This window comes from Lissotriton vulgaris, chromosome 4_1 (assembly GCF_964263255.1).
Source record: "Lissotriton vulgaris chromosome 4_1, aLisVul1.2, whole genome shotgun sequence".
NCBI lineage: Eukaryota > Metazoa > Chordata > Amphibia > Caudata > Salamandridae > Lissotriton > Lissotriton vulgaris.
The window spans coordinates 395,162,128-395,188,654 of record NC_141691.1 but is presented as its reverse complement, the minus strand read 5'-3'; the positions used below and the strand labels follow the sequence as shown (position 1 = coordinate 395,188,654).

The 26,527-nt window shown below is 48.4% G+C and overlaps 1 protein-coding gene across 2 annotated transcripts in view; it reads right to left on the bottom strand.

Annotated features, from left to right (window-relative positions):
* Positions 1-26,527, bottom strand: part of APOOL (apolipoprotein O like) — a 233,422-nt gene that overhangs the window by 70,290 nt on the left and 136,605 nt on the right. For both annotated transcript variants that reach the window (XM_086918770.1, XM_086918773.1), the window contains exon 6: positions 10,620-10,711. In XM_086918770.1, the coding sequence (XP_086774896.1) occupies positions 10,620-10,711 (92 nt within the window). The remainder of the gene's footprint in view (positions 1-10,619; positions 10,712-26,527) is intronic.

Here is a 26,527-nt window from a genome sequence, read left to right as displayed (position 1 = left end):
GAAAAGTTATGTTACATGCTTTTTTATGTATTGCAATGTTCACTGATTCTTACGACACCTTAGCTCTATCCTTTAAATTACTGATATTATAGTTAAAATTTCAAGAAGATCCTGCAAGCATTTTGTTTCCACATCATGTTTCATGGGCCACCAAACGTTGTACATGTATGCTAATCCTTTATAATTAACTATTTACTGCTCAAAAAGGAGGAGGTACTCATTGTGTCACCTTAGAGTTCCTGTAAGAAAAAAATGTAACCAATTTTTGGTTGCTGTCCTGACAAGATAAAAATAATAGCATTAATACAATTGCTGAATATCACTGCCCAGTCAATCATAAATCGGATACAGTTTCATAAGAAAAATCCTTTTCACTTTCTGCTTAGTTTAAAAAAAAAAAAAAAACCTTTATTTTCTTTATGCACAATACACAGCTGTCTGCCTACAACCCAACGGGCCGGCCGCTATGACATTCAGCATTATAACATCATACAGTGGAGCTCCCACCTTGCATATAAACGACCCGCAGTGTTTCATGTGCATAACGTAGAATCAAAGACAAACATAGTAGGTTTCATTTTTAAACTTTTGATGAATTAAACGATAACATAAAAACACATGGCAAAAGTCAATTGCAGGGACTCAAGAGGAGAGGGCAAAGAATCCAAGTATCATACAATAATGAAGCACATGTCTCGGGTTGAAGGGTGGCGAGCAGCTCAATAAATACATATTATTACGGACAAAAGTCTGGAACGTCAACTAAGGGGACAGTGAAATATCAATGGTGTAGTCCTGTGGGGGGGGGGGGTGCAAATATTCCCACGGTAAGAATTCCATTGGGAACAAAATTCTGCCCCATTTCTTAGGTCGGCCCCGAGCCACATAGACCGTCTTTTCCCTGAACATGCACCAGTCCATGTTCTCCTTCCAAGCCGTAATCTTGGGTGGTCTATGGGTACCCCAGAGTTGTGCAATATCCTTCTTGGCAACCATGTTACCAAGAGTCGCCCAACAAGTCTGGGCTGTATTATAGTCCGTCGGTTCCCAAACATTAAGAAGGCATTGTCGGGCCTCAGGCAATAGAGAGACCCCAGTGACCCTTTCCATAATCGCATGCACTCTAGACCAGAAGGCAGACACCTCAGGACACTCCCAAATGATATGCAAGAAGGTACCACTCATACCGCAGCCACGCTTGCATAACCCATCAAGGGAGTAACCCATTCGCACCAGTGCGTACCAGTCACATATACTCGATGGAGGATCTTCAACTGTACAAAGCGGAGGCGGGCAGGTATGGCCACCTCCTTAGGGGATGAGACGGCCATTTGCCAATCCTCATCATCGAGTTCCAAGCCGTCAGCGGTCCACAAAGCCCTGAGTCGCACAAGAAGATCAGCCCTGTTATTGATGAGTTTTTTGTAGATCAGGGATATAGTACTGTCCGGCACATGGCCATCAAGAATGCGATCCTCTAGCGGCGAGGATTGGGGAATTACCGTCCCCGGGGGGAAGACGGAGGTCAAGGTATGCCGCACTTGAAGGTACCTGAAGTGTTCCTTGTCGTCAAGCTCATATTCTATTTTGAGCGCCTCAAAAGTCTTAACACTACCTTTGGACCAGAGATCCTCCACCTTGCTAATACCAATCATGTCCCATTTATCGAATCCTTTCGTTCTCCACAGATAGCCCAGTCTATCAGAATCATACAACGGTGTCACTCGGGTTAACCTATCGCTCCATCCCATAGCAGCATTCGCGTCTCGCCACACTCGCACAGCGCTTTTCGTAGGACCAGTCAGGGCTTTAAACGGCTCCTTAGAATACAGTGCCCTGTTAAAATTCCCACCTGGCAGGAGATGTTTATCCATCGCAAAGGCGGGAGTAGGACCAGGGGCGTAGGTTACGTGATTAACCGCGCACATCTGCGAGGCCCAGTAGTAGCGTCTGATATCAGGGAGGGCGATGCCACCGTCGTACCACGGCAAAGTGAGTTTGGGTAAGGAGATACGAGCACGCCCATCCCAAATTAATTGTCTCTGAAGGCTCTCAACCTCACGAAAATACCCGGAAGGTATGGGATAAAAAAAAATTTGAAGTGCATACAGGAACCTAGGGAGCGACATCATCTTAAAGAGAGTTGCACGCCCCAATGGGGAGAGGGGCAAGCAACGCCACCGTGAGACGTCAAGTTTAAGTCGCTGGAGAGGAGCATGAAGTTTACGGTCGTAACGGACGGTGGAATCCAAGGAGACATGAATCCCCAGGTACTTAAAACCAGTCTCAACCACCTGAATCGGGAACCTACGGGGCAACGGAGGGAGATCCCCGGCAAGAACATAAACACAGGATTTGGTCCAGTTAATAACAAGACCCGAGTTCTTCCCGAAGGAGGTGGGAACATCAAAAAGCACATTAAGAGACTTCCGGGGTGAGGTGAGATAAAGAAGAATGTCATCTGCATATAGCGAGACACGGTCTTCAAAGTCAGGGGCCCACTGGATGCCCCTTATCGAGGGCTCCCAGCGAAGCCACTCGGCTAACAGCTCCAGAGCGAGGGCAAAAAGCAACGGAGACAGCGGACAACCTTGTCGGGTGCCACGCCCAAGTGCAAAAGAACCAGACACCCTGCCATTCACCACCACCTGGGCTAGCGGTCGTTCGTAAAGGAGCTTAACCCAGGCAATAAAATTCGAGCTGAAACCAAACGTGGAGAGAGCCGCCCAGAGATAAGGCCATTCTCGATGGTATCAAAAGCCATGGTGGCATCAAGGGAGGCCAAAATGGCCGATTCAGTCAGAGTTCCAGCTCTCGCGAGAACTCCATGAAGTCTCCTAAGGTTAAGGGTGGTGTTGCGATGCGGGATGAAACCGGATTGATCCGGATGGATCAAGTCGCCGATCACCTTAATCAGACGAGTAGCCAGTAATTTGGCCAGTATCTTGGGCTCAGTGTTAAGCAGTGAAATGGGTCTGTAGGAAGCGCATCGATCTCGTGGTTTACCTTCCTTGTGGATGACAACGATAGTGGCCAGGCGCTGGTCAATAGGAAGGAGGCCAGTGTCGAAGGCCTCGAGAAACATATTTCTCAAATATGGCCCCATTTTGTCAGGCCGCAACTTGTAGAGCTCAATAGGCAATCCATTGGGCCCCATGGCCTTACCGGATCGAAGGGCACGAATGGCACCAGCGACCTCATCCACTGTTATGGGCGCATCCATCAAGGCCCTGTCTTCATCAGAGAGGCAGGGTAGTGCAATATCACGCAGGAGCAAACGAGAATCGCACTCATCTCTATCACTCACAGACCGTCTGAAAGTGGTCTACAAAGAAATCAACAATCCCAATCGGGTCAGACACAGAATCCCCATTCAACTTTTCAATCACCGGAACAACTCGATTAGCTCTCTCGGCTTGTCCAACCACGCAATAAGCTTACTCGCCTTATCACCCACATCATAGAGTCTACCCAGCTGGTCTCGATTCATGACTTTGGCCGCGTCTGTCATCAGGGCTCTGTAGTCTGCCTGTTTCAAAGCTAGGGAGTGTAAAGTCGCAGGAGTATCATTTCCACCCAATTCACTTTCAAGTACAGTTATTTCACCCTCGAGACGCAATAATTCTTCATGCTTGGCCTTCTTAGTGGCAGCAATCAACGACAATTAATAACCCCGAATAACAGTTTTGAAAGCCTCCCATAGGAAACAGAAGAGGAGACAGACCCCACAATGTCATCAAAATAGCAATCAATGGCCTTGACCAGCTCAGAGCGCGTCTTGGGGTTTCGCAAGTACCAAGGATTGATAGGAGCAATTCTGCCCTCACTACCTACCCCAACCGCTACCCTTAGCCACAGGGGGGAATGATCTGAAATGCCCCTGGGGAGGTGACGGACCTCCCGCACAGAGTGAGAGTGGGCCGACGGCATTAGGAAATAATCGATTCTAGAAAGACTGCTGTGGGCTCCAGAATGGAACGTATATTGCAAGTGCGAGGGGTGTAGCAGCCTCCAAACATCCACCAATCCAAAGGTTTCCAGCAGTTCAGAAAGCCACATCTGGGAATTCGGTAAGACTCTGGGGGGGGTATCGATCAGAGTTACCAGAGACCACAGAATTAAAATCCCCCTCCGAGAATAAGGAGACCAACAGGAAGCCCAACAAAAGCCAACCGAGGTCAGCATAGGTAGTGGCCTGGAGACCCGGGGGGACGTACATATTAACTATTGAAAGCATCTTACCCTCCCACCTCCCGGAAATAGCAGCATATCGACCCCTATCATCAAGTGTTATATCATCTATTTCAAGGGGCAGAGAGGATCTAATCAGTATGCCCACCCCTCTGGAACCGGAGGTGAAGCCAGCATGAGCAACCAGTCTATAACCACGTCTATCCAAGGCCCGGCAAGCATTCCCGATCAGATGGGTCTCCTGTAACAAAGCAATGTCAGGGGACTAGCGTCGGAGGAACTGGGAAACAACGCCACGTTTTATCTTATCCCCCACACCATTAACGTTCCAGGACAGCAACTTCAACTCACCACCCCCCATCCCGGTAAAGGACCACAACCCTCCCTCCTCGGAACCCAACCACAGAAGGATAAGAGCAAAGCATACAGTGCCATGTGAAAAAAACAAATGCAGTAACAAAAACAAGCCCTCCCCCCACCCCCCATTACAACATCCCCCACACTGCACCCCTGCGTACAACTAAAAAGCCACCCCAATTTGCAGTGTGCCTGTCGCCCTCTCATAACTACACTACACAAAGAACCCCGGAGGAGGAAAAGAGTCAACCCACACCCAAACCACCCTTGGGCTAAACCCTAAACATAAAGAAGCAAATGGCATAACTCAGCTGACAAATAGTAACCAGAAACCAGACGTCGAGAACCACAGTGTCACTCCTGGGCCGATTCACCCCCTTCTGCTCCACCGGGGCGTCAGCTCAGATCGTCTCTTTTCGGCAATGAGTCAAGCCAGTCACTGGCGCAGTCTGGTCGATCAAAGAAAAATGTTTGTTCCTCATATTCGATAAGTAGTCGAGCTGGAAACAACATCGCATACTTGAGGCCCAAGTCCCGCAAGCGCCTCTTCACTCCCTGGAACCCCATCCTTTGTCGCTGGACATGAGGAGTAAAATCCGGGTAGATGTTAACAGTACTATTGTCGAACTTCAATGGGCCACGACCACGAGATGCCTGGAGGATAGCGTCTCTGTCCCGAAAATGGAAAAGCCTTGCAATAAGAGGCCTCGGGGGCTCCTGGTTTAGTCTTCCCACCCGGAAAGCGATGAGCACGTTCAACCGCAAAGAATTTGCTGAGTCCGGCGGGAGCAAGATGGTTGAGGATCAGATCCTTCACAAGAAGGTCAACAGTGGTGTCATATTGATTTTCCGGCACTCCCACCAAGCGAATTTTGTTCCACCGGGCCCTGTTTTCATATTCGTCCAGTTGTCTGGCCATCAGGTCGTGCGATGATCGCAGGTTACCAATCTCCGACTGTGCGTCCGCCATATCAGTGACAAGACTGGAGGTCTTCAAATCCAAAGCCTTGACACTCTCATTCATCTTAGCCAGATCCTCTCTGATAAGTGTGACATCAACAGCCACAGTATCGATCTTGGAGGCGAGAGCCTCATATTGTAGCCCCATATCAGCCTTCATCCCAGTGATGGCACTCATTAGGTCCTGGAGTGAAACCTCCGATGGCGCGGCAGAGTCCGTCCTGGGGTCCGCAAGAGTACGACCAGTACTGCCGGGGGAACCCTTCGGTTGCGTATAGCGGTCCATCACATTAGTCTGGATAGGTCCCCCACGGGTCGGCGTCTTCGTCTTGCGCCTCTCGAACTCAGGTTTGGAAGCCATATTGGAAGCCGTGCCCAGAAGGGGCCCTCTGGACCTGGTGAAAATGGACGATGCTATTAAGATACCAAATCAGAATTTCAGGCCAATACTGTAGAATGCGAGTCGCGGGATGAAGCAGGGGTAGAGGGATATGGCAGGACAACACAGCGGGTCGAAGCTACACTGACTTGGGAGCCAAACTGCTCTTAGAATAGTCAATCGAGGGGTTGAGGAGAAATCGAAACTGAAAGCGACAATGAGGCCGGCTGGGAGGATGTCCCTAAGGCCGTTGTTGTTGACTTACTCCTCGGCCCACCAAAGCAGCAGAGTCCCCGGTCTCGATCGGGGCAGGCCAGAAAGATGATGTTGAAGTAAAATCGGTTCCCGACATCTGATTTCGATTCTTGAAAGGATATTGAAGTCAGCAAGAGTAGATCTTCAAAAGCCCATAATAAAAACCAGGATATTTCGAGGATAGTCGCAGGAGGGCGGCGCGGGTCCCGGGAGCCCTCTGCTCACGTGACCATCTTGGATGCCCGCGTAGCTCCTCCTCCCTGCTTAGTTTTTTTAAATCTATAGAACGTGAATACACACAAAGTATACACTATTTTCCACGGCATGCATCAGGCAGGTTAGAAAAAAAACTGAATACAAGTCAAAGTTCTGGAGAAAGGTTTTCAACTATCTTTGTAAATGGTGTACTGAGACTTTAATTTTGTACCTCACTGCTTAAATAGGTACAGTGCAGGTTCCGAATGTTGGTTGAAATATGAGCCTGAGGAGGGTACTATCGACAGTACAATACAACAGGTGTAGAGGTACTCTGGCCATGGAGTCAGTGGAGATTATAGAAATAATGATGGTAATTTAGTACCTACCCACAGGGTAAGGTTGGCCCACTCGGTTTGTTTGCATCCTAGCTAATCCATGGTGACCTTTCTCTTTACACACATAATATAAAATCAGGGGCTAGAAGCCATAAAAAAATTCAGATAGGTGGGTTGTGAATTCTGTGTATTGATGAATAACTATTTAACTATTAACTTGAAAGGTTCTAGAATAACAAAACAGGATTAGTAGCTAATTGCGAGATTTAGTTTTATTATTACACCACATAAAGGAGCAAAAACAATGAAAGTATGTTATCATAGTCTCAACACTTTATTTGGATAATGCTCACTTTTATATCACCGCCATGGACTCACCGCTTTACATTTATCTTATCCTCTTGTGTAATATAAAATGAATGACATTTGCATTGGCTCTCCATTCACCTTGGAAAAGCTCACGGACACCTACTAATAGGAGTGGGACAAAAAAACCTTGTTCACATGTAAAAGAACACCTTCATGAGTACATTAGCTAGCAGCCATTGTGGTACCACCATAAAAAATGTGTTTGCAAGAAGCGTTTAATGTTCAAATGTAAAGCCTCCAAATTCAGTTTCAACAAGTTACAGAGTATCATATAACTAAACGTTGAGAATTATCAACACAAGAATAACTTGTAACTCAGATTTTACTATTTACGTTTCAAAGTGACGTGTAACGTATTATATAGGCAGTAAAATAGTCCTAGTCACTTCCATCATGAATGGGGATAATCTACGAGGAAGTTGATGCAAAACTACTATAGAAACAAGAACAACAAAAATTGGTAGACGCCAGCAAAAGAAAACAATCGCAAAGAATGATCCAAATCTGCTGGGAAAAATCAGGGACAAAAATGTATAGCAAGCTGAGCATGACAAAAACTCAGGAGTGAAATGCACTGTGACGTCTCTACCTTTTCTACTTTCTGCCGTTTATATGCTAAAAGTAAGAACTGACCTGAGAGGAAGAGACTGCCTCATCTTGGATTGGGAAGTTTATGGGACTCCCAATGGAAAGGCCACCATCTTGGAGTGGACACTTTAAATTGTCAAGCTGCATCCTCTACGAGAAACACATGGCGTTCATGAGCCACGAAGATGAAGACTCCAGATTGACATTTCAGATGCCATGTGATAATCTGGAGGCTCACCACTGCTAACTGCGTTTCCAGTTTGCTACCCTTGGGCACAGCGACACTGGAACGTCACCAACAAGCAGCGGCAAGGTAAAGCATGCCACACTGAACAGGAGCACGCCCAAGACTTCTTATCTGAAAGCTGCAGGAACTTGATTAAGTGCTACCTCTTTGTTTAACACTAATTGGAACTGAAAATTGTTTTCACAGCACTGGCGGAGCTTGTGTAAAGGCTTCTACAACAAGCAGGAAACTGAGCGAATGTACTGACAGAGTGTCAAACTATCTGGGATAACATTGCTTAAGGCAGGGAAGCATGCAGCTGACTAGTAGATAGATTTGGACTTTACATGGAACTTTAGCGCGAGTTAGGTGCTTAATTTGTAAAAAAAAAAAAAGTGCAGGTGCTGAAAATGTTGCAAAGTAGGAACCACAGCTCACTTCTTCCTCCGGTGAGCCCCAATTTCAACATTCTCACTGCCTGAGTCTCTATCTTCTAACCTGGATCTGGTGTCTGTCCCCTAAGTCTTTGCTCCAAGAGTCTATCCTCTCACCTCTCTAATTGTTTTCTATCATCTTTGTCACACCTGGTGTGTTACCTTATTCCCTGTATATCTGATTTGCCCTCTATTCATTCTAGCCCTGCTCTTTTTCCTCTTCTCTTCTATCCATGCTCTGCTTTCTCCCCTCGATCTTGGCTCTTTACTATCACTCTTCTAGCAGTGATTTGCTGTGTCTCCGTTTTATCATTTGTCTGCTTTTTTTCCTCGGTCCTGTTCTCTACATCCTTTCATTCTATCTTCTCTCTTCTTAATGCTCTCTTCTTCACATCATGGCTGCTTTCTCTTTGTATCTGATTTGCTCTCCTTTTCTTCTACTTAGCTATGTCTTATCTCTCTCCTCTCCTGTTTCTTTCTTCTCTTTTCTCCTCTCTCTCTCTCATCTATAACACTGCTGCTGCCTGTGACCCCTGTCGTCAGCCTGTACATGTTGTTGCAATTTTAAACTCTGCGTTTTCCGGTTGTCATTCCTAAAGAAGTGGAAGATGGCGTGTTTTACTTTCTTACCTACACCGAGTGCAAAAACAAAATGTACACCAAATGAAAATGTTTTTTTTGCATATATTAATCAGTGCGGTGCGACTGGGTTTATAGCAGAACAGACGGCTGCTCGAGCACAGCAGGTGATGTCACTGTTAGTACTGCCTGTAATTAGTGGGTCCAGGGATGGCGACGGCATTGGCATCCACTGCTCAGCTTGCTGTGACCTGCCTGCTACAGCACAGGCATTGTCCACAGCCGTAATGCTGCCGGTGCTGATAAGTATGGCTGTGGTGCCTACTGGACTCATGCACGCTCAGCAATTATTATGTTTCGGTGCAGAGCACAGATTCTACAGGTGACGCCATGGCGCACAAAAGTTGTGTTGGTCCACAGCTGCATCGAGCACGTTGAGGTTAGCAGCAATGCATGGCTGCAGGATATGCTACTCTGGCTATGCAGCAAATGGAAAGTCCACACTTACTTTCGTTTATTCTTCCTCAAGAGCCAAAGTTCCAAATACACTCTCGCAGCTTCCTTGCCTCAACTCCGTCATGAGCCAGCCCCCAGCTACAATTATCTAATGGGAGGCTTAGGATCAGGCAGTGGGAGGGTGCAGCAGACACGGGGAATAGAATGCAAGCCATACTTTGTCAATGACTTCTTGGGTTTCTGATTGGAGTGATGACATCATCACTAATGTGGTGATGCACAATCATGCCTGCCTGGACAGGCGTATGCTGGCCTGTCTATGAACATTTACCAGCCCGTCACCATGCAGTGTATGTTATTATTTATATTTTGAATTTTAACAATTAATATTGAGACCACCACCTGCAGGGTCAGAAATTGTAGCCCCAGCCCTGTGAAAGAAGTGCCGGTGCTGAGCACCTGCTCAAATTAAGCACTGCACGTCGAGTTAGAACAAAGAACTGGTCCAAATAAGCGTTTTTGGGACCAGTCCGAATAAAACGTATAGCAGATATTTTTGACACAAGGAGCAATTATTCGCTTGTGAAGAAAAAAACGTCATTTATTGTATTGATGAGAGATGTGTATGAAATATTTCCGGTTCAGGAGTACACGTTATTAGGAGTACAAGTTATTAGTCACGTGGATGCAGTACGATTACTCCGTAATATATTCAACAGTCATTTCGGAAGAAATGAATTACACTAATTTGCTTGATTGCTTTCACAGTAAGTTTCTTTCAAATTCATCATGCAATTCATAGGAGCAAACAGACAGTCGGTCTTCATGAATTAATTATTCACAAGGAACAAATTGTTGACCTATAACTTTCGTTCTCACAAATAGGAAGCTGTATCCAAATAATTTAGACTAGTTATGCAAAACGAGTTAACAACTATTTATTTAATTTGTAATCATCCCTCGGCAGCTTTACATCCCTATGCAGATCTACGTATTTAATGTCTTAATCATGCTTCGGTGGATTAGAACTTTAAACACGATTTACACAACTATGAAAAATGAAATCAAGATAAGAGAACATCTATTTACACAGTCTTAAGTAAAGGATAATTGTTCTTATTCTCCAGCAATCTTTAAAATAAACAAATGACCAGAGTATTGTTTTTACCAGGTGGAAACACCATGCAGCAAAACTGCATACAACTGATATAAAGATTAACAGCTTCAAATAAACCAAAATTGAACATAGCTTAAAAACATGATAATTCAGTCTTTCTGTAAAAAGGACCTACCTTGGCAAAGATTATTGTTTGAGCAGGGTAACACACGGACAACCCGAATGTAGTAAGCCCAAAAGGATATACAATTTTCTTCAAACGGGAACCTGTTCAAATGAGACAAGATGAGATATATACAGCGTTGAATATTAGTTATTGCATTTCCATTCCATGCACTGCCATTAATTAAATAATTTACAAAAAGGAAGTCAGTGAACCATTTCAGAGTTTCTTCAATTCATACTCCCAGAGTACAGCAGAATACATGCATGCGTCTAGAGCGCGTGGAAAATTAGGGAAGTAGCTGATTTTCATTGTTCTGCATCCTTATCAGGCTTTTTACTGGGAACACCAATTGTAGCGAATCTCAGGTCATACATAGCTGTACTATGGCAGTGCTTTCTTCACGGCCCTGGGAAAAGCTAGCGCAGGTACTGCAGGTTATGCCAGTACATCATCTGCTTAGATCTGAAGGTTGCGGCACATGCAACACATGCATCATACATAACTACCATGTTACACTGGATTCCTGTGACGAATAGTGCACCTTTTCTTGTGAGACTAAGTTCTGCTGTCATCTGTAATTGTTAATACATTAGTAAGATCATGATCAAAGAGCATATGTATAGAAGGTAACACCTTAAAGTGTTGGGTCCTTGTGTCAAATAAGCTTGATACATATCTAAAATCTTACACTTTAGTTCTCAACTAGCAAATAGGCATTAGCAAAGCCACCTGGTCTGTCTAGCACAAGTGTCTTTGCTATTGCTTTAAGAATGTTTGTAGAATTAAGAAGTTCAAGCAGGTCAGGTCACTTGCATAGGCTTTGCCAAAAGTGTCTGCCACTCATGCAGTAGCAAAGGCAATAGAAATAGGCAGTGAGCAAGAAAATATATTCCCTTTAGTTAATTATTATTATTGTACCATTCCAAGATGGAATGCATTGACTTTGCATACCTCTTTGCCTTTTTTCTAATAACTATTTTCATTGATTTTCAGGACAAATCAAAAGAATACACATTCTAACTGTGCTGCAAAAATCCCAAACCCGTCCCAACCAGTCAGAAAAGTCAACAAGAAAGGGAACTACTGGAACTTGTTGCCCGGTGATTGGGTATCTGAATAAGCCATCCAGTCCCCCAAAACCTTGTGTTTTTCAGGGCAGCCCCTGGATTCAGACACAAATCTTTCAGCTTTGACTGCGTCGTCCATCCCATTCAAGGCACAGCTGAGCTAGATGAGAAAACCAGTGTTGTGCAATGTGCCTTTCAGCAATAATGAAACCCATACCAACCAGCTGTCTCATGTGGCAGCTCTCCCCCAACCCATTCGACCATCAAACTCAACAAAACCAGTTTCAGGTCCAGCGAAATTGCTATGCAGACAAATCACAAAAAATGCTACCTTCAAATGTGATTCCAGTAAACCTGGATAACAGGGCAGCCCCAAACCAAGTGAAATACCAACCAGCTGTCTAGTGTGGCAGCTCTCCCCCAACCCATTCGACCATCAAACTCAACAGAACCAGTTTCAGGTCCAGCGAAATTGCTATGCCGACAAATCACAAAAAATGCTACCTACAAATGTGATTCCAGTAAATCTGGATAACAGGACAGCCCCAAACCATGTGAAAAAGGGTGCCCGCTGCATGCTGGCAGCACAAACTTCACACTCGTAGGCCAGCACTCAACCTGTGCAACCCTGTAGGGCTGTAGTACACATGGTGCAAATACTTCAGTTGAATGAGGCATAGCTTCAGGGAGATAGTCAGTGCTTGAGGGGCCATTCTGGTCTCCACCCAAGCATCCTCAAGTAAGGGTCCCACATCACCCTCTGTCAATGCTGTCATGAAGTCCGGAGTATTTTTAACAAGAAAACAGTACAAACAGGAAATATCCTTCTCTAGCTGTGATGCCATCAAGTGTGCCTCTGGGGATTTATACTGGGGGAGGGGTTCGAAGAGTCGAGGTAGGCTTCCAGCGCATGGCATAGCTGCAGAAAGCGATAGAACTGAGTCCGATGCATGGTGTATGATCTACAAGATGTTGAAACATGGAGGTGTCTATCCAGACATCCCCCACCGTGGGGATACCCATGGGATCCCATGCCCGGAATCTCTCAAGAGCAGATGTGAGCTGGAACCAGGACCCGGCCCAAAGCAGTGTGACCGCCGTCAGCACACCGTGCCACACCATCCAACTTGCAGCACCTGGTGCCAATTGAGCAGGGTCAACTGGGTTGTGGGCAGGAGTGTTGCAGGGGTGCTGTGACCATAAAGGAGAGTGAGCATGCTATGGCAGTCCAACGCACTGAGCTAAGCCGCTATTGAGGGGTCGTCCCGGCCCGCAAAGAAACAAGTCTGTATTTGGAAGGCAGTGACTGGCCCAGTAATATAACAGTAGGTTCGAAAACATCATATGGTTGGAGTACGCATTTACAGAACGAGATCCGCTGCAGACCTCATGACTATATGAAGCACATCTCCTCAGACTGCAGCATATTGGAGAAGGAAGGTGAGATGGGGTATGGGTAATTCTTCAGGATGTAGCGGAACTGCAGTAGTGCAACCAATTTAAACAGTGCAAAGATGTCCTTTCTGCTCCGGGCCACCAGAGGCGTTACTTTGAGTTCCCATGCCTACTGCTGGGTGAATGCGATGGGCATTCCCAAATAACTGAAATGGTGGGATGACCAAGCTGGACAGGAGCCCTAATATCCTCTTGAGCACCATGGAGGGGAATGTAAGTGACTTGGGACAGTTTACTGTGAGGGCGGTTGCCTCGGCATAGATCTGTAAGATATCTATGAGACACACAACTGAATTTTCGGGCTCACCTATATAAACCTTGAGGTCCTCCACGTAAAGTGAAACAAGATACTCATGGCCACCAGAAACAGCAAAGTTGTGCACCCCCCCGAATACATTCCAACAATGGCTCTACGACCAGGCCGAATAGGAGAGGTGACAGGGCGCATCCCCGTCTCATGCCCGTTACACAGGAAACATCCTGGAATGATCCGTAAGGCTCCACGTTCATGCAGACCCTCACCTAAGGGCTGGAATAGAAGAACTGGACCCTGTGACGAAAGACAGGACCAACGTTAATTCATTCCAGGAGGCGGAACAAGAACTGCCAGTGGACTGAGTCAAAGGCCTTCTCAAAGAGATGAGAGCCCGACAATATGCGCCATCACGAGATAAGGCAATCGTGTTATTCACCAGGCAGCAGGAGTGGCGAGTACTAAGCCCCATCATGAACCAGTTCTGATGGGGGTGTATTAGAGAAATATTGGCCTTCACCAGCCGTTCACTAGCACTTTGGCCAGGATCTTGGATTCCGTATTTAACCCCTTCGCCGCGGGGCTAATTCCCCCGCAGCGCTGGGGGGAGGGGGAGGGCGAGTGCAGCGCCACGGTGCTTGTGACGAGCTCAGCTGAGCTTGTCATGACCACGCCCGTTTCTTTAGAGCGCTCAGCACAGCCGGGGAATTATCCCTGCGTGTGAGCGCCGCGCGGGTCATGACGAGCTCAGCTCGTCATCAGCACAGCGCAACCGTACCTCGGGAGGGGTTAATATAGCGTTTTTGCGGTTTCAGGATTACAGATATTGGGGCTCCTCTCAGGTCATAAGGATAGTTAGCCCACTCCCAGCGCCTCCTCGTACATTGCAAACAATAAGGCAGTCAATAGGGAGGCATATTTCTTGAATGATTCTAGCGCAAAGTCTCCCAATGTTTTCCATGTTTGGAGCGACTGGATAGCCTCCATAATCTCTGTGGCCGTGACGGGCTCCTCAAGGTCCTGTCTGTCCACGGCAGAGAGATGGGGAACAAGCAGGTCTTCAACAATAGGGTTGGAATACTTGGCATCGGACACCAGACGGCCAGCGCAAAGACGCCCGAAGTACTGTGCAAACTCCTGGGCCACCAAATGGGGGGCAGACACACTGCAGCCCATATCTGTCACCAAGTTGAAAACAAGAAAGAGAACTAGATACCTGCCTGCCAACCAAAAGTTTGCCCGCCTTGTCTCCCAACTCATAGAGCTTGCCTTGAGTGGCGAGGTGCGCTAGGAATGCCTTATCCAACGACTTCTGCCGAAGCGTTAGCCTCCTCATTTCTACCTCATGTCTCGCCTGGTTGGTAAACTGGCTTGCAAGAGCCTCCTCTGCGGAGCGCAACTCGTCCTTTAGGGCAGTGATTTCCCTTTTATCTATGTGTCCGGACAGCAGTCTGGTAGGTCATTCTCTGTTCGCAGAGGGTCGCCTTCAGGGCCTCGCACTGTACAGCAGCATAGCCCACTGTGTCGGTATTAGTGGCAAAAGAATCAGACATTTCTTGTCAGAGAAAGTCTTCAAAGTTGACGTCCATAAGCCACCAGGCTTGCGGTTGCTGTCGCTTGAAAGATAAAACGTCAAGAGTAATCGAGGCATGATCTGTTAGGGTGCGGGTAAGATATGGAAGTAGATCCACCCGGCTGCGACCATGGGAGGTATGAGGAGATAATCGAATCGGGTAGAGGATTTGTGGTAATGGAAGTAGAATGTGTATTCTCTGACATGTGGGTGAAGCACGAGCCATGCATCTGAAAGGGCCATAGAGGAGGCCCATGCCTCCAAGTCAAGGGATTGCTGGGGTCCAGCACCAAATTACAGTCACACCCCCACCCCCGGAGTGTAGGGTCAAGGAGAGAGTGGAGAAGTAGGGGCAGAAGTACCTGCAGCGTAGGGGGCACAAACATGGGGGGGCATAAACGGAGGCAATAGGCCAGTGAACACCTCTCATGACACAATGATGACAAAGCGACAACAACATGGAATTGGGATTTGGAAACCTGCAGGGAGAGGCACTTGTGCAGGAGAAGGCAATGCCCCATGAGTTAACAGGATAGCCATCATATACCCTGGTGTAGCACCTGCACTGTAGAAAAGGACGTGGTTACTGAGTAAATTGGTCTCCTAAAGAAATACCACAGGAAAAGAGTGACATTTCAAGTATTGGACCACTGCACTTCACTTAATTTTATTATTAAGACCATTAAAGTTCCAGAAGAGGGCAGTAAACAGGTCTGTATCTTCCATCATGGGGGGTAGAGCTCTCAATAGATAAGCCAGGGGGTCAAGGCAGGACATGCAGCAAATAGCAGAAAGGAAAGATAACAGAAAAAACTGTAACAGTGAAACAACCCCAGATCACCACCCCCAACCCTTCACTTCACCCCAGAAGCATATGTTGCCCCCTCATAACACAACAAGAAACAATATGAAAAAATAAAGACCCCCAAGTCCCAACCCAACCGAGCCAGATGTAATACAAAGGATAGAGTAGCGCTGATGGCAAAAACTGTCATGCAATGATGGGCTAGGTTAAACAGTGGTCAGAGAGCACTGATCTCCTAGGAGGACACTCCTGCATGCCTGCACCCAGAGTCTGATGGCGAGTGCCTCCGGAATATCCAGTGCCTCCATTTCATTGATGATCCTGTGCAGTCTCTCGTCTCTCGGGGGGAGTGGAAGGGGAGGGGGGGGGCACTCCCCATTGGAACTCCCAAGGAGGCGGGGTATTACATTTAAGTGACAGCTGTTTTGCACTCAGGAGAGGGCCGCCTTAGGAGTCTCGAAAAACGAGGATTCGGAGTCATACATCACTTTGAGTCGAGCTGGAAAGAGAAGCATGTACCGAATGCCCCTGGACCGAAGCTGCTGTTCAACTCCGTCGTAGGTCCTACGCCGTTGCTGCATAGAGCATTTATAGTCCGGAAAGATCCCCCTTCCCCCGGAGAATGACATCGCGGTCCCAGTAATTCAAAAGCGTAGCAATATTAGGGCATTGTCGGCCCTCGGAGGGTGCCGGTGTGCAAGTGAATGATGTGCTCTCCCCACAACAAAGCAAGCCGCCAAAGATGCAGAGGCTTGCACCCAGGAAGCCAGCCAAGTCTCTAGAAATGGTTCAGGTGGCTGTCCCTCGGCAAAGCCCACAAAGCTTAGATTACAGCAGTGTGCTTGGTCCTCAGTGTCCTCACTGTGGGCCTCCAATGCCACTGATGCAGTCGAAAGGTGCTGGAACCTCATCTTAAGTTCCTTAACCGTACCTTCCAGCTGAGAAATCCGGCCCCCATTTCAGTAACAATGTCAGTCACTCCTCTCAAATCCTGGCAAAAGGAGGAGACCTCCACCCCCACCTCGTCAATCATGGATTCCAATGCTGAAAGGGGGTCCTGGATGGCCTGTAGAGCGTCAGTACTGGCCGGAGCTTAGGATAAGGCACACCGGTTCCACAGGCCCAAAGCCCCATGGGCGGCTAAGGTAGGGGCGTGTACATGTCAATCTTAGTTAGTGAGTGGGAGGTAGAGGGTTTGTCACGACCCATGGTGACCACTAGCAGGGATGGGCTGTTAGCAAACGGCCACAGAGTCATTTACCTCTCTGCCAGGGGGTTCCAAAAAGGCGCGAGGGTGGGGGTGAAAGAGAGGGGATAAAACATGTTTAATAGCTGTCCTTGGATTTAGCCATCGGATGAGGGTGCCTCGGGGGCACATTCATGTGCCCAACACCCGCAACAGGCTTCAGGCAGTCTGCGTCATCATCCCTGGGGCTTGCTACCAACACCTCCTCCATGAGCCCTCGGTTGCCGGGCCAGGAGGAGGCCGCTTGCCTGGAACTTCAGCCGCAATGCTCTAACAGCAACAGGGGGCGGCGGATGCACTGCACACCCATCAGTACAGGGGAACAGCAGGGGCGACAGGACCATGCCCACTCGCCGCCAGCACCAAGGATGAATCCCTCTTCGTCTTCTGAGAGATTTGAGGGCAGAGAGTAGGAAGGAACATGCAGGGGAAAAACAAAAGGGCCATGAGGTCCCATCAAGTGCAAAAAAGTCAAATGCCACAAAAACCTTCATAGGAAAAATAGTTCTTTGGTATCAGTAATGAAAGGAGACACTCGTTCCAGTCAAATGGGATGCTGAAAGCAAAATTCTCCAGGGCAGGGAAAACACAAAAATAGAAAGGAAAGCCATGGACTTAGAAGCAGGGAGCTGAGAGCCAGGAAACCATGAATCCAGAGTAAAGGACAGATGCAAAGCTTACTCTGCATGTATTGGATTGGATTGTAATTACATTTATATAGTGTTTACTACCCTTTAAAACACTGCTTTCAATGTTGTCTGTAGCACACTGCTAAGGCTATCTGTAGCAAGACTTCAAAAACATTACCTCATTGTACTGTGTCTCATATTACTTTATCTTGTGTCTTTTTTAGGTCTGGCGACCTATCGATGTGTGCAAGCTCATCGAGCGGAGCGAGAATTCAAGTGGCGAAAATCATCGTCAAACCAAGGGCTTTCAGCACCCACGGTTTTCATGCGGTTCACGTGAACCACGTGATTAAACATGCACGCGCATCGGCAGCATTTCTCCTGCAGGCTCGCAAAAGGCTCTCCTCCCTCCCCACATCAAAGTCATCAATCACCCTCCCACAGGCTTCCCCAGCGCTGCCCCGCCCCCTGCTTCACGGCCAGGCCATCTGTTCCCTGCCAGACCTCGTTTAACTTGTTCCCTGCTTGCCTCTCCCCCGCCCCCCCCCCTCCCCCACCACAGCAATGCCGAGGCCTGGTTTCACTTTCAGCACGGAAGACTTGCCTGCTTTGCCAACGCTTGTTTTTATTAATTTTTTTTATTCAATGCTTGTTGTTTTCGTCTTCTTTTGCATGCCCCATGTGTGTACATGTACTGGCGGTCTGCTTGAGTATGGTTGCAGGTGGAAGATATTTCATCGGTTTACAGAAGGACGCATTCATCTCGTGTAAGCACACATTTGAGTCACAGGATATTGAGGCAGCTCGCACGAGGGCGGTCCGCTTGGGCCACCTTGTTTATTTATTTACTTAGTTGCACAAGCGTGGTCCGCTTCGACAGTGCTTGTTTATTTATTTAATGACTTAGTTGCACAAGCGCAGTCCGCTTCGCTCTCGTGTCTCTTTCCTGCTCTCTCTCTCTCATGGTTCTGTTTAATATCCGTCTCCTTAAGTCTTGCTCCCTCCTCTCTTTCTCGCTTCTTTCAGTCTCTCTTCCAGTCTTGCTGTTTTGTCTCTCTCTCGCTTGCTGTTCTCTCTCTCTTGCTGTTCTCTCTCTTGCTCTTCTCTCTTTCATTCTCACTTTTCTCACTTTTATTCTCGCTCTTTTTTATTCTTGCTCTTCTCTTTCATTCTCGCTCTTCTCTTTCATTCTCGCTCTTCTCTTTCATTCTCGCTTTTCTTCTCTTTCATTCTCGCTTTTCTCGCTTTCATTCTCGCTCCTCTTTCATTTTAGCTCTTCCCTCTCTCTCTCTATCCTGCTCTTTTCTCTCCCTCTCTCTCTCTTTCAGCCTCCCTCTACCGGCACTCACTTGAGCTCTTAAACACACAGAGCTCCGTCTTCAGCCCATGCCTTTAACAGGCGAGTGAGGCGGGGGAGAGATGCCCCAGCGGGCTGTTACCACCAGTGCCTCCACTGAGCGGCACTGCCTCTTTAGTAGCGTATATCGTCCACGGCCGATGTGATGACTGGTTCATGCTGGCTTTTATTTTACAAAAGCTGAAATTAAGCACAATGAGTGAAACATTGAATTGCATTTGTTTTCAAGTTTAGCCCCTTTTACACTGAGGCAGATTGTCAGAGGCTGCTCATTCAGTCACAATTCCTCCTGTGTTCCAGAGCGAGCCCAGCACGCAGGCCGCTGTTCTGCTTATAACCGAAGGGTGTACGTCTGGCACAGGGGCAACTAAAACAGTTGCCAATCGCTTGGGCTATCAATTTCATTTAGGATCATCTTGGGTTGAGGTCCCTTAATTGTTACATTTTCCAGAGTTAAGTAGATGAGCAGGGTGCCTTCTGATAAATTGAAAGTGTAATTTTTGTACAGGTTTGTGCACCAAATTATTACTAGCTCACTTAATGGCTTTGTTGTAATGCTGTAATAATGTGGAAGTGCAGTGAGTTACACAAAATGAGGGGCCTCACTGCAAAATGTGGTCATTCGTAAACACTGTGGGTTGTATGTTTTCTAAAGCCCTATGCCCCACTTGATTTCGACCCACTCACCCTCTTGGTTGATCTTGTTTGGTATTTTGTAGCCACAGAGACCAAGTTATTTTAAAACCTACATAAGAACTAAGCCCTACCATCTTCGGCTCTTCAGTGTTATTAAGATTGTTGAACCGGTTTAAGGGAGATCGTTGACTGCCACTTTATAAGTAACTGCCTTTATGTTGAGCCTCTGAATTTATAGTAATGTAAATTGTAGTGACTCCAGAGCCAAGTGTAGGTTGCAACAAGCAGCACTCTCGATTGTACATCTATAATGCATGGCTGTATGCAACAGTTCAACTTTTAAAGATAGGATGTTTCTGCATCCCGTGTTTAGGTAATCTTACAATGGCTAAAAGGGCAGTAAAATAAAAACACCTGTGGCTGCAGGATTTCACTTATCAATGCCCATTAAACAAGCATCCAGCCTTGACTATTTTTTTCCCCGATATGTCTATCACTGTCTACGCCCTTTCGCAGTCTGTTGTTAATTTTGTGGTCTGGAAGTAGTGGGGCTTTATGCTAAGCTGCCCTTTGGATGTGTTCCTCTATTGCAGCATCTTTCTTTTGCCATGTTTCTTATTTATGCAGTGTCCTCAACAGTAAATGTGGCTAAACGCATTGGAGTGTTTTGCATAAGCACCTATTACATTACACAAGGTCAGATCCTGCGTATCTTTTGTATGTATTTATTTAGTTACTTATGCTGGAAAGTGCATTGCTAAACACGTATAAGGTCCCAAAGGCCACTGCAAATCAAAACACATAGGTAACACATACAATTCTGACAACATAAAATAACAACATATCACATACATACACTCAGTAATACATAGCTATAATACAATACCATTAGCAAAGCAAATGGCTTTAACTTAAAGGCAAGACCTGTTCGCAGTAGGAAAGTTGGAGCTATTGGTTTTGTAAATGACAAAGCCCTTTATGTTTTTAAAATGAAAACAAAAATAAAAGGCATTGTTATTTGCAATTGTAATAGCTCCAACTTTCTTACTGCGAGACCTATTGGCAACGCCAGTGCTTGTTTTGTTCCCAATCCCTTTAACCCCTTTCTCAAACACCTGACCAGGGCATGTAATACGGTACTGGTGCACAATGCCAAAATGCATGTGCACAACAGTGTGCCAAAACCAGTTCCATGGACCTCTAAAAATATATATATATATCTCTTCAAGCTGCGAAAATGATACATGTGGTCACCCCTCCCTGACTCTGGATCTGAGTAGCAATACATACCCCTGACACAGGGTGCATCCCAGGTTGAAGCTCACCATTGGAAGGGCATGTTTACCTCGCAATTTGATTTTGGCTTCCATAGCACCTCGACAGTGCTAAAATATTTCATTGTTCATGGTATAAAAGCAGCAATGCTAGTATGTACCCGACACACAGGCTTTTGTTCTTGAAATGATGTAGATTTTCAAATGCTGGAACAGAAAACACAATGTCTGTCCACCAAGAAAGGGAATCTACTTGCCAGGAGTAAATATCTGATCAATTCTAGGATTGGAATGGGTAACAAAATTGTGAATTCACACAAATGATGTTTAAGGGTTTGGACAAGCTTTCAGGGTACTCTGACCCTGGAATGCCCACTCCAGCCTGTACCATAGTCATACAGTAGCTTGCTGCTTCAGTGGACCAATTCATTCACTGCAGTGATCTCTGTTTAGTTTCCAGGTCACAATTGCAAATCCTAGGGTTGCACAAAGCCTTGCCTCCACCTGAATGAGATTAAAGAGAGCACCAATAAGTTGGGTAACAAACATCTAGTGACTGAAATTTTCACAGAAGACTCCTTGAGGATGAACATGGGTTCTTCTAACACGGCCGTTGTGTTATTTACTCACTCAGTTAATTACATGAGCGTTTTCAAGTTCAAGTTCAAAAATGTGTATAGCGCACTACTCACCCAGAGGGTCTCAAGGCGCTTGTGGGGGGGAAATGGGGGGGTACTTTACTTATCGAATATCCAAGTTTTTAGTTGCTTTCTGAAGGAGAGGTGGTTCTGTGTAAGGCGGAGGTAGGTGGGGAGAGAATTCCAGGTTTTGGCTGCTAAGTAGGAGAAGGATCTTCCCCCCATGGTGGATCTATGGATGCGCAGAATTGGGGCGAGGGCTTGATTGGACGATCGTAGTTGGCGGGTGAGGGTGTAGAAGGATAGTCGCGTGTTGAGGCATTCGGGTCCTAGGTCGTAGAGGGCTTTGTGTGCGTGGGTGAGGAGACGCAACGTTATTCCCTTGTTGACGGGGAGCCAGTGGAGGTCTTTCAGGTGACCCGAAATGTGAGCTTGACGAGGGATGTCCAGTATGAGTCTGGCTGAGGCGTTTTGGATGCGTTGGAGTTTTTTCTGTAGTTTGGCTGTGGTTCCGGCGTAAAGGGTGTTTCCGTAATCCAGTCGGCTTGTGACCAGTGCGTGGGTGACCGTCTTTCTTGTTTCGGTGGGGATCCAGCGGAAGATTTTTTTGAGCATGCGTAGGATGTTAAAGCATGATGATGAGACGGCGTTGACTTGTCTGGTCATCGAGAGGGAGGAGTCCAGGTTGAAGCCCAGGTTACGTGCGTGGTCCGTAGGTATGGGTGCGGTTCCCAGAGCCGGTGGCCACCATTCGTCGTCCCAGGCAGCGGGGGATGAACCTAAGATGAGGACTTCCGTTTTGTCCGAGTTCAGTTTTAAACGGCTGTTCTTCATCCACTCGCCTACTTCTTTCATTCCTTCGTGTAAGTTGGTTTTGGCGGTGTTTGGGTCTTTGGTGAGGGAGAGGATCAGCTGGGTGTCGTCTGCGTAGGAGATGATGTTGAGGTTGTGTTGGCGTGCGATGGATGCGAGGTGACTCATGTATATGTTGAAGAGGGTGGGACTGAGTGATGATCCTTGTGGTACGCCGCAGATGACTTCGGTGGCCTCTGATCTAAAAGGGGGGAGGCGGACTCTCTGGGTTCTTCCGGTGAGGAACGAGATGATCCAGTCCAATGCTTTTCCTTGTATTCCGACGTTGCTGAGGCGTTGTATGAGGGTGCTATGACAGACTGTGTCGAAGGCTGCGGAGAGGTCAAGTAGGATGAGGGCAGCTGTTTCTCCGTTGTCCAGTAGAGTTCGAATTTCTTCTGTTGCTGCGATGAGGGCGGTTTCGGTGCGGTGTTTGGCTCGGAAGCCGGACTGTGAGGGGTTGAGGGATTTGTTGGATTCGAGGAAGGCGGCGAGCGGACTGTTGACGGCTTTCTCAATGACTTTGGCAGGGAATGGGAGGAGCGAGATGGGGCGGTAGTTTTTAAGTTCAGTGGGGTCTGCTGTGGGTTTCTTCAGAAGGGCGCTGAGTTCGGCTTGTTTCCAGCTTTCCGGGAAGGTAGCGGAGTTGAAGGAGCAGTTGATGACGTCACGGAGATGGGGTGCGATAATGGAGTCTGCTTTGTTGAAAATGTGGTGGGGACATGGGTTGGTTGGCGATCCCGAGTGGATGGAGTTCATCAGACGGATGGTCTCTTCAGTGGTGATTGGGTTCCAGGCGCAAAGGTTGTTAGAGGGCGGTTTTGGTTCAGAGGTGGGTGGAGTGGACTGGTCTTCGGACTGGTTTCCAAAGCTGTTATGTATGTCGGCGATTTTGATGTGGAAGAATGAGGCTAGGGAGTCGCAGAGGTCTTGGGAGGGAGTGATATCGTTGGTGCCGGAGGTGGGGTTGGTAAATTCTTTGACGATGTTGAATAGTTCCTTGCTGTATTGGGCGTTGTTGTCAAGGCGATCCTTGAATGTTGATTTCTTGGTGGATCGGATCAGTTGGTGGTGTTTGCGGGTGGCGTTCTTGAAGGTGGCCAGGTTGTCAGCGGTTGTGTTTGTTCTCCAGGCTTTCTCGAGGGTACGACAGAGCTTCTTGGATTTCTTAAGGTCATCGTTGAACCAGGGGGCTTTTTTGCTACCTTGCTTGATTTGATGGTTTTTCAAGGGTGCTAGCTCGTCGGCGCTGTGGGTGATCCATTGTGTGAGGTTGGTGGCTGCTTGGTTTGGGTCCGATGATTTGGCAGGAGGGTTTTGGTGAAGCGATGTAAAGAGCTGGTCGGTAGTAATTTTGTTCCAGTTTCTTCGGGGAATAGGTTGTGGGGGGTTGTGGGTCGTGGGCTTTTTGTAGTTGAAGTGAACGCAGCTGTGGTCCGTCCAGTGGAGAGCTGTGGTGTGACTGAAGGAGATGTGCTTGCTGGAGGTGAAGATTGGGTCGAGCATGTGTTTGGCATAGTGGGTGGGGGTATTGACAAGTTGTTCGTGTCCGAGGTTGGCCAGGTTGTACAGAAGGGTGGTAGTGTTGCTGTCGTTTTTAGGTCTCGGATATAACGTGCTTGAAAAGCGCGTTCTCGCCAGAGAACTATAGTCGGCGTCTCAGCAGTCTGAGAACGCCGAAGGGAGACAAGACCTGGCCGCGCGCAGCGTTTTCCCATAGGATAACGTTGTTCGCGCGGCCAGGTCTTGTCTTCACGGCATGCATGGCAGGCCGGATCGCGTCGCGCGCCTCTGTGGAATGCAGGGGAGTCTGCAGAGAGGTGCGCGGCGCTGATAACAGCTTCCCTGAGTGGCCCCCTCCCTTTCAGTCTTCCTCCCCCTCTTGAGCACAGCCCCCATTGGATACTTCCTCATGAAGAAATGTGACAACACTGTTGGGAAATCCGTCCCCGCCTCTGCAGCACACATGGCGCTGCGTCTCCTCCTGTTGCACTCATTGCTCCAGCAACTACCACAGACCCGCCTTCACCACTTTGACTCTGGCAGGGGAAAAGGTGTGTGTTTATTTATTTAAATTGTGTTTATGTGGTTTCAGCGTGGTTGCAAACTAACAAGTATCAGCTGAAAACACCAGCACTTGCAACTTGTGCTTCTAGCCGATCCTCGCCATTCCCCCTAGCCCCTCGCTCCCAACTGTTCTCAGAGGAGCATGCTTGTCTTGCCTTCCGATTGTGCCGGTTCCCGCCCCCCCTCCCGATGTCCGTGTCTCCGTTTCCGCCCCCCCCCTCCCGCTGTCCGTGTCTCCTTTTGTCAGTCCGGTATTTTTTTTTCTTCTCCTTCTTGCAGGGGAGGCGGGTGCGTGTCTGACGGGGAAGCCGAGGCTGGCAGAGAGGGGAGGGGGAGGTCCTGTGCCCCTGGGTCCAGGCCTGGCAGCATGGCCCGCCTCCCCAGCTCCCGCCCTGCCGCTCCCCGCAGACACTGCATGGCATGTCAGCTGGGTAGTGCCAATGGCTGTGAAGATGAAGTGATGGCCCTCCCATCATTGGAAAAAGCGACCATCTGTTGCTCCCTGCACAGGTTACATAATCCCGCTCAGTACAGACACCGCTCAATGCACTAATGATATTTAAAGTTTGACCCCCAACACTGTACAGCGAGGAACTTTCCTATTAAAGGGACAGTGCTTGCGCAGGCATCTGTGTTGGAACATTTGGGGTAATCTGCAGAGCCGCAGTTGTTGACAGTGTTGCACAGCTTTCTGCGGGCTTTCATTGCCTTTCCTTTGTTGTACCGTAGAATTGACGGGTGCAGGCGAGATATCGTCAGGCCGCCGCAGCTCCCCCTGCTGCGATATGCACAGAAGGCTCTGTGTGTGTGTGTGTGCGCGCGCATGGGTGGCTCTGTCTGTGTGCGCATGGGTGGCTCTGTCTGTCTGTGTGCGCGTGGGTGGCTCTGTCTGTCTGTGTGCGCGTGGGTGGCTCTGTCTGTCTGTGTGCGCGTGGCTGGTTCTGTCTGTGTGCGCGTGGGTGGCTCTGTCTGTGTGCGCGTGGGTGGCTCTGTCTGTGTGCGCATGGGTGGCTCTTACTGTCTGTGTGCGCATGGGTGGCTCTGTCTGTCTGTGTGCGCATTGGTGGCTCTGTCTGTCTGTGTGCGCGTGGGTGGCTCTGTCAGTGTGCGCGTGGGTGGCTCTGTCTGTCTGTGTGCGCGTGGGTGGCTCTGTCAGTGTGCGCGTGGGTGGCTCTGTCAGTGTGCGCGTGGGTGGCTCTGTCAGTGTGCGCGTGGGTGGCTCTGTCAGTGTGCGCGTGGGTGGCTCTGTCAGTGGGCGCGTGGATGGCTCTGTCAGTGTGCGCGTGGGTGGCTCTGTCAGTGTGCGAGTGGGTGGCTCTGTCAGTGTGCGCGTGGGTGGCTCTGTCTGTCTGTGTGCGCGTGGGTGGCTCTGTCTGTCTGTGTGCGCGTGGGTGGCTCTGTCTGTATGCGCGTGGGTGGCTCTGTCTGTCTGTGGCTCTGTCTGTGTGCGCGTGGGTGGCTCTGTGTGCGCGTGGGTGGCTCTGTCTGAGTGTGCATGGGTGGCTCTGTCTGTGTGTGCGTGGGTGGCTCTGTCTGTGTGTGCGTGGGTGGGTGGCTCTGTCTGTGTGTGCGTGGGTGGCTCTGTCTGTGTGTGCGTGGGTGGCTCTGTCGGTGTGTGCGTGGGTGGCTCGGTCTGTCTTTGTGTGTGTGGGTGGCTCAGTCTGTCTGTCTTTGTGTGTGTGGGTGGCTCAGTCTGTCTGTCTGTGTGTGCGTGGGTGGCTCGGTCTGTGTGCGTGGGTGGCTCGGTCTGTGTGCGTGGGTGGCTCTGTCTGTGTGCGTGGGTGGCTCTGTCTGTGTGCGTGGGTGGCTCTGTCTGTGTGCGTGGGTGGCTCTGTCTGTGTGCGTGGGTGGCTCTGTCTGTGTGCGTGGGTGGCTCTGTCTGTGTGCGTGGGTGGCTCTGTCTGTGTGCGTGGGTGGCTCTGTCTGTGTGCGTGGGTGGCTCTGTCTGTGTGTGGCTCTGTCTGTGTGTGCGTGGGTGGCTCTGTCTGTGTGTGCGTGGGTGGCTCTGTCTGTGTGTGCGTGGGTGGCTCGGTCTGTGTGTGCGTGGGTGGCTCGGTCTGTGTGT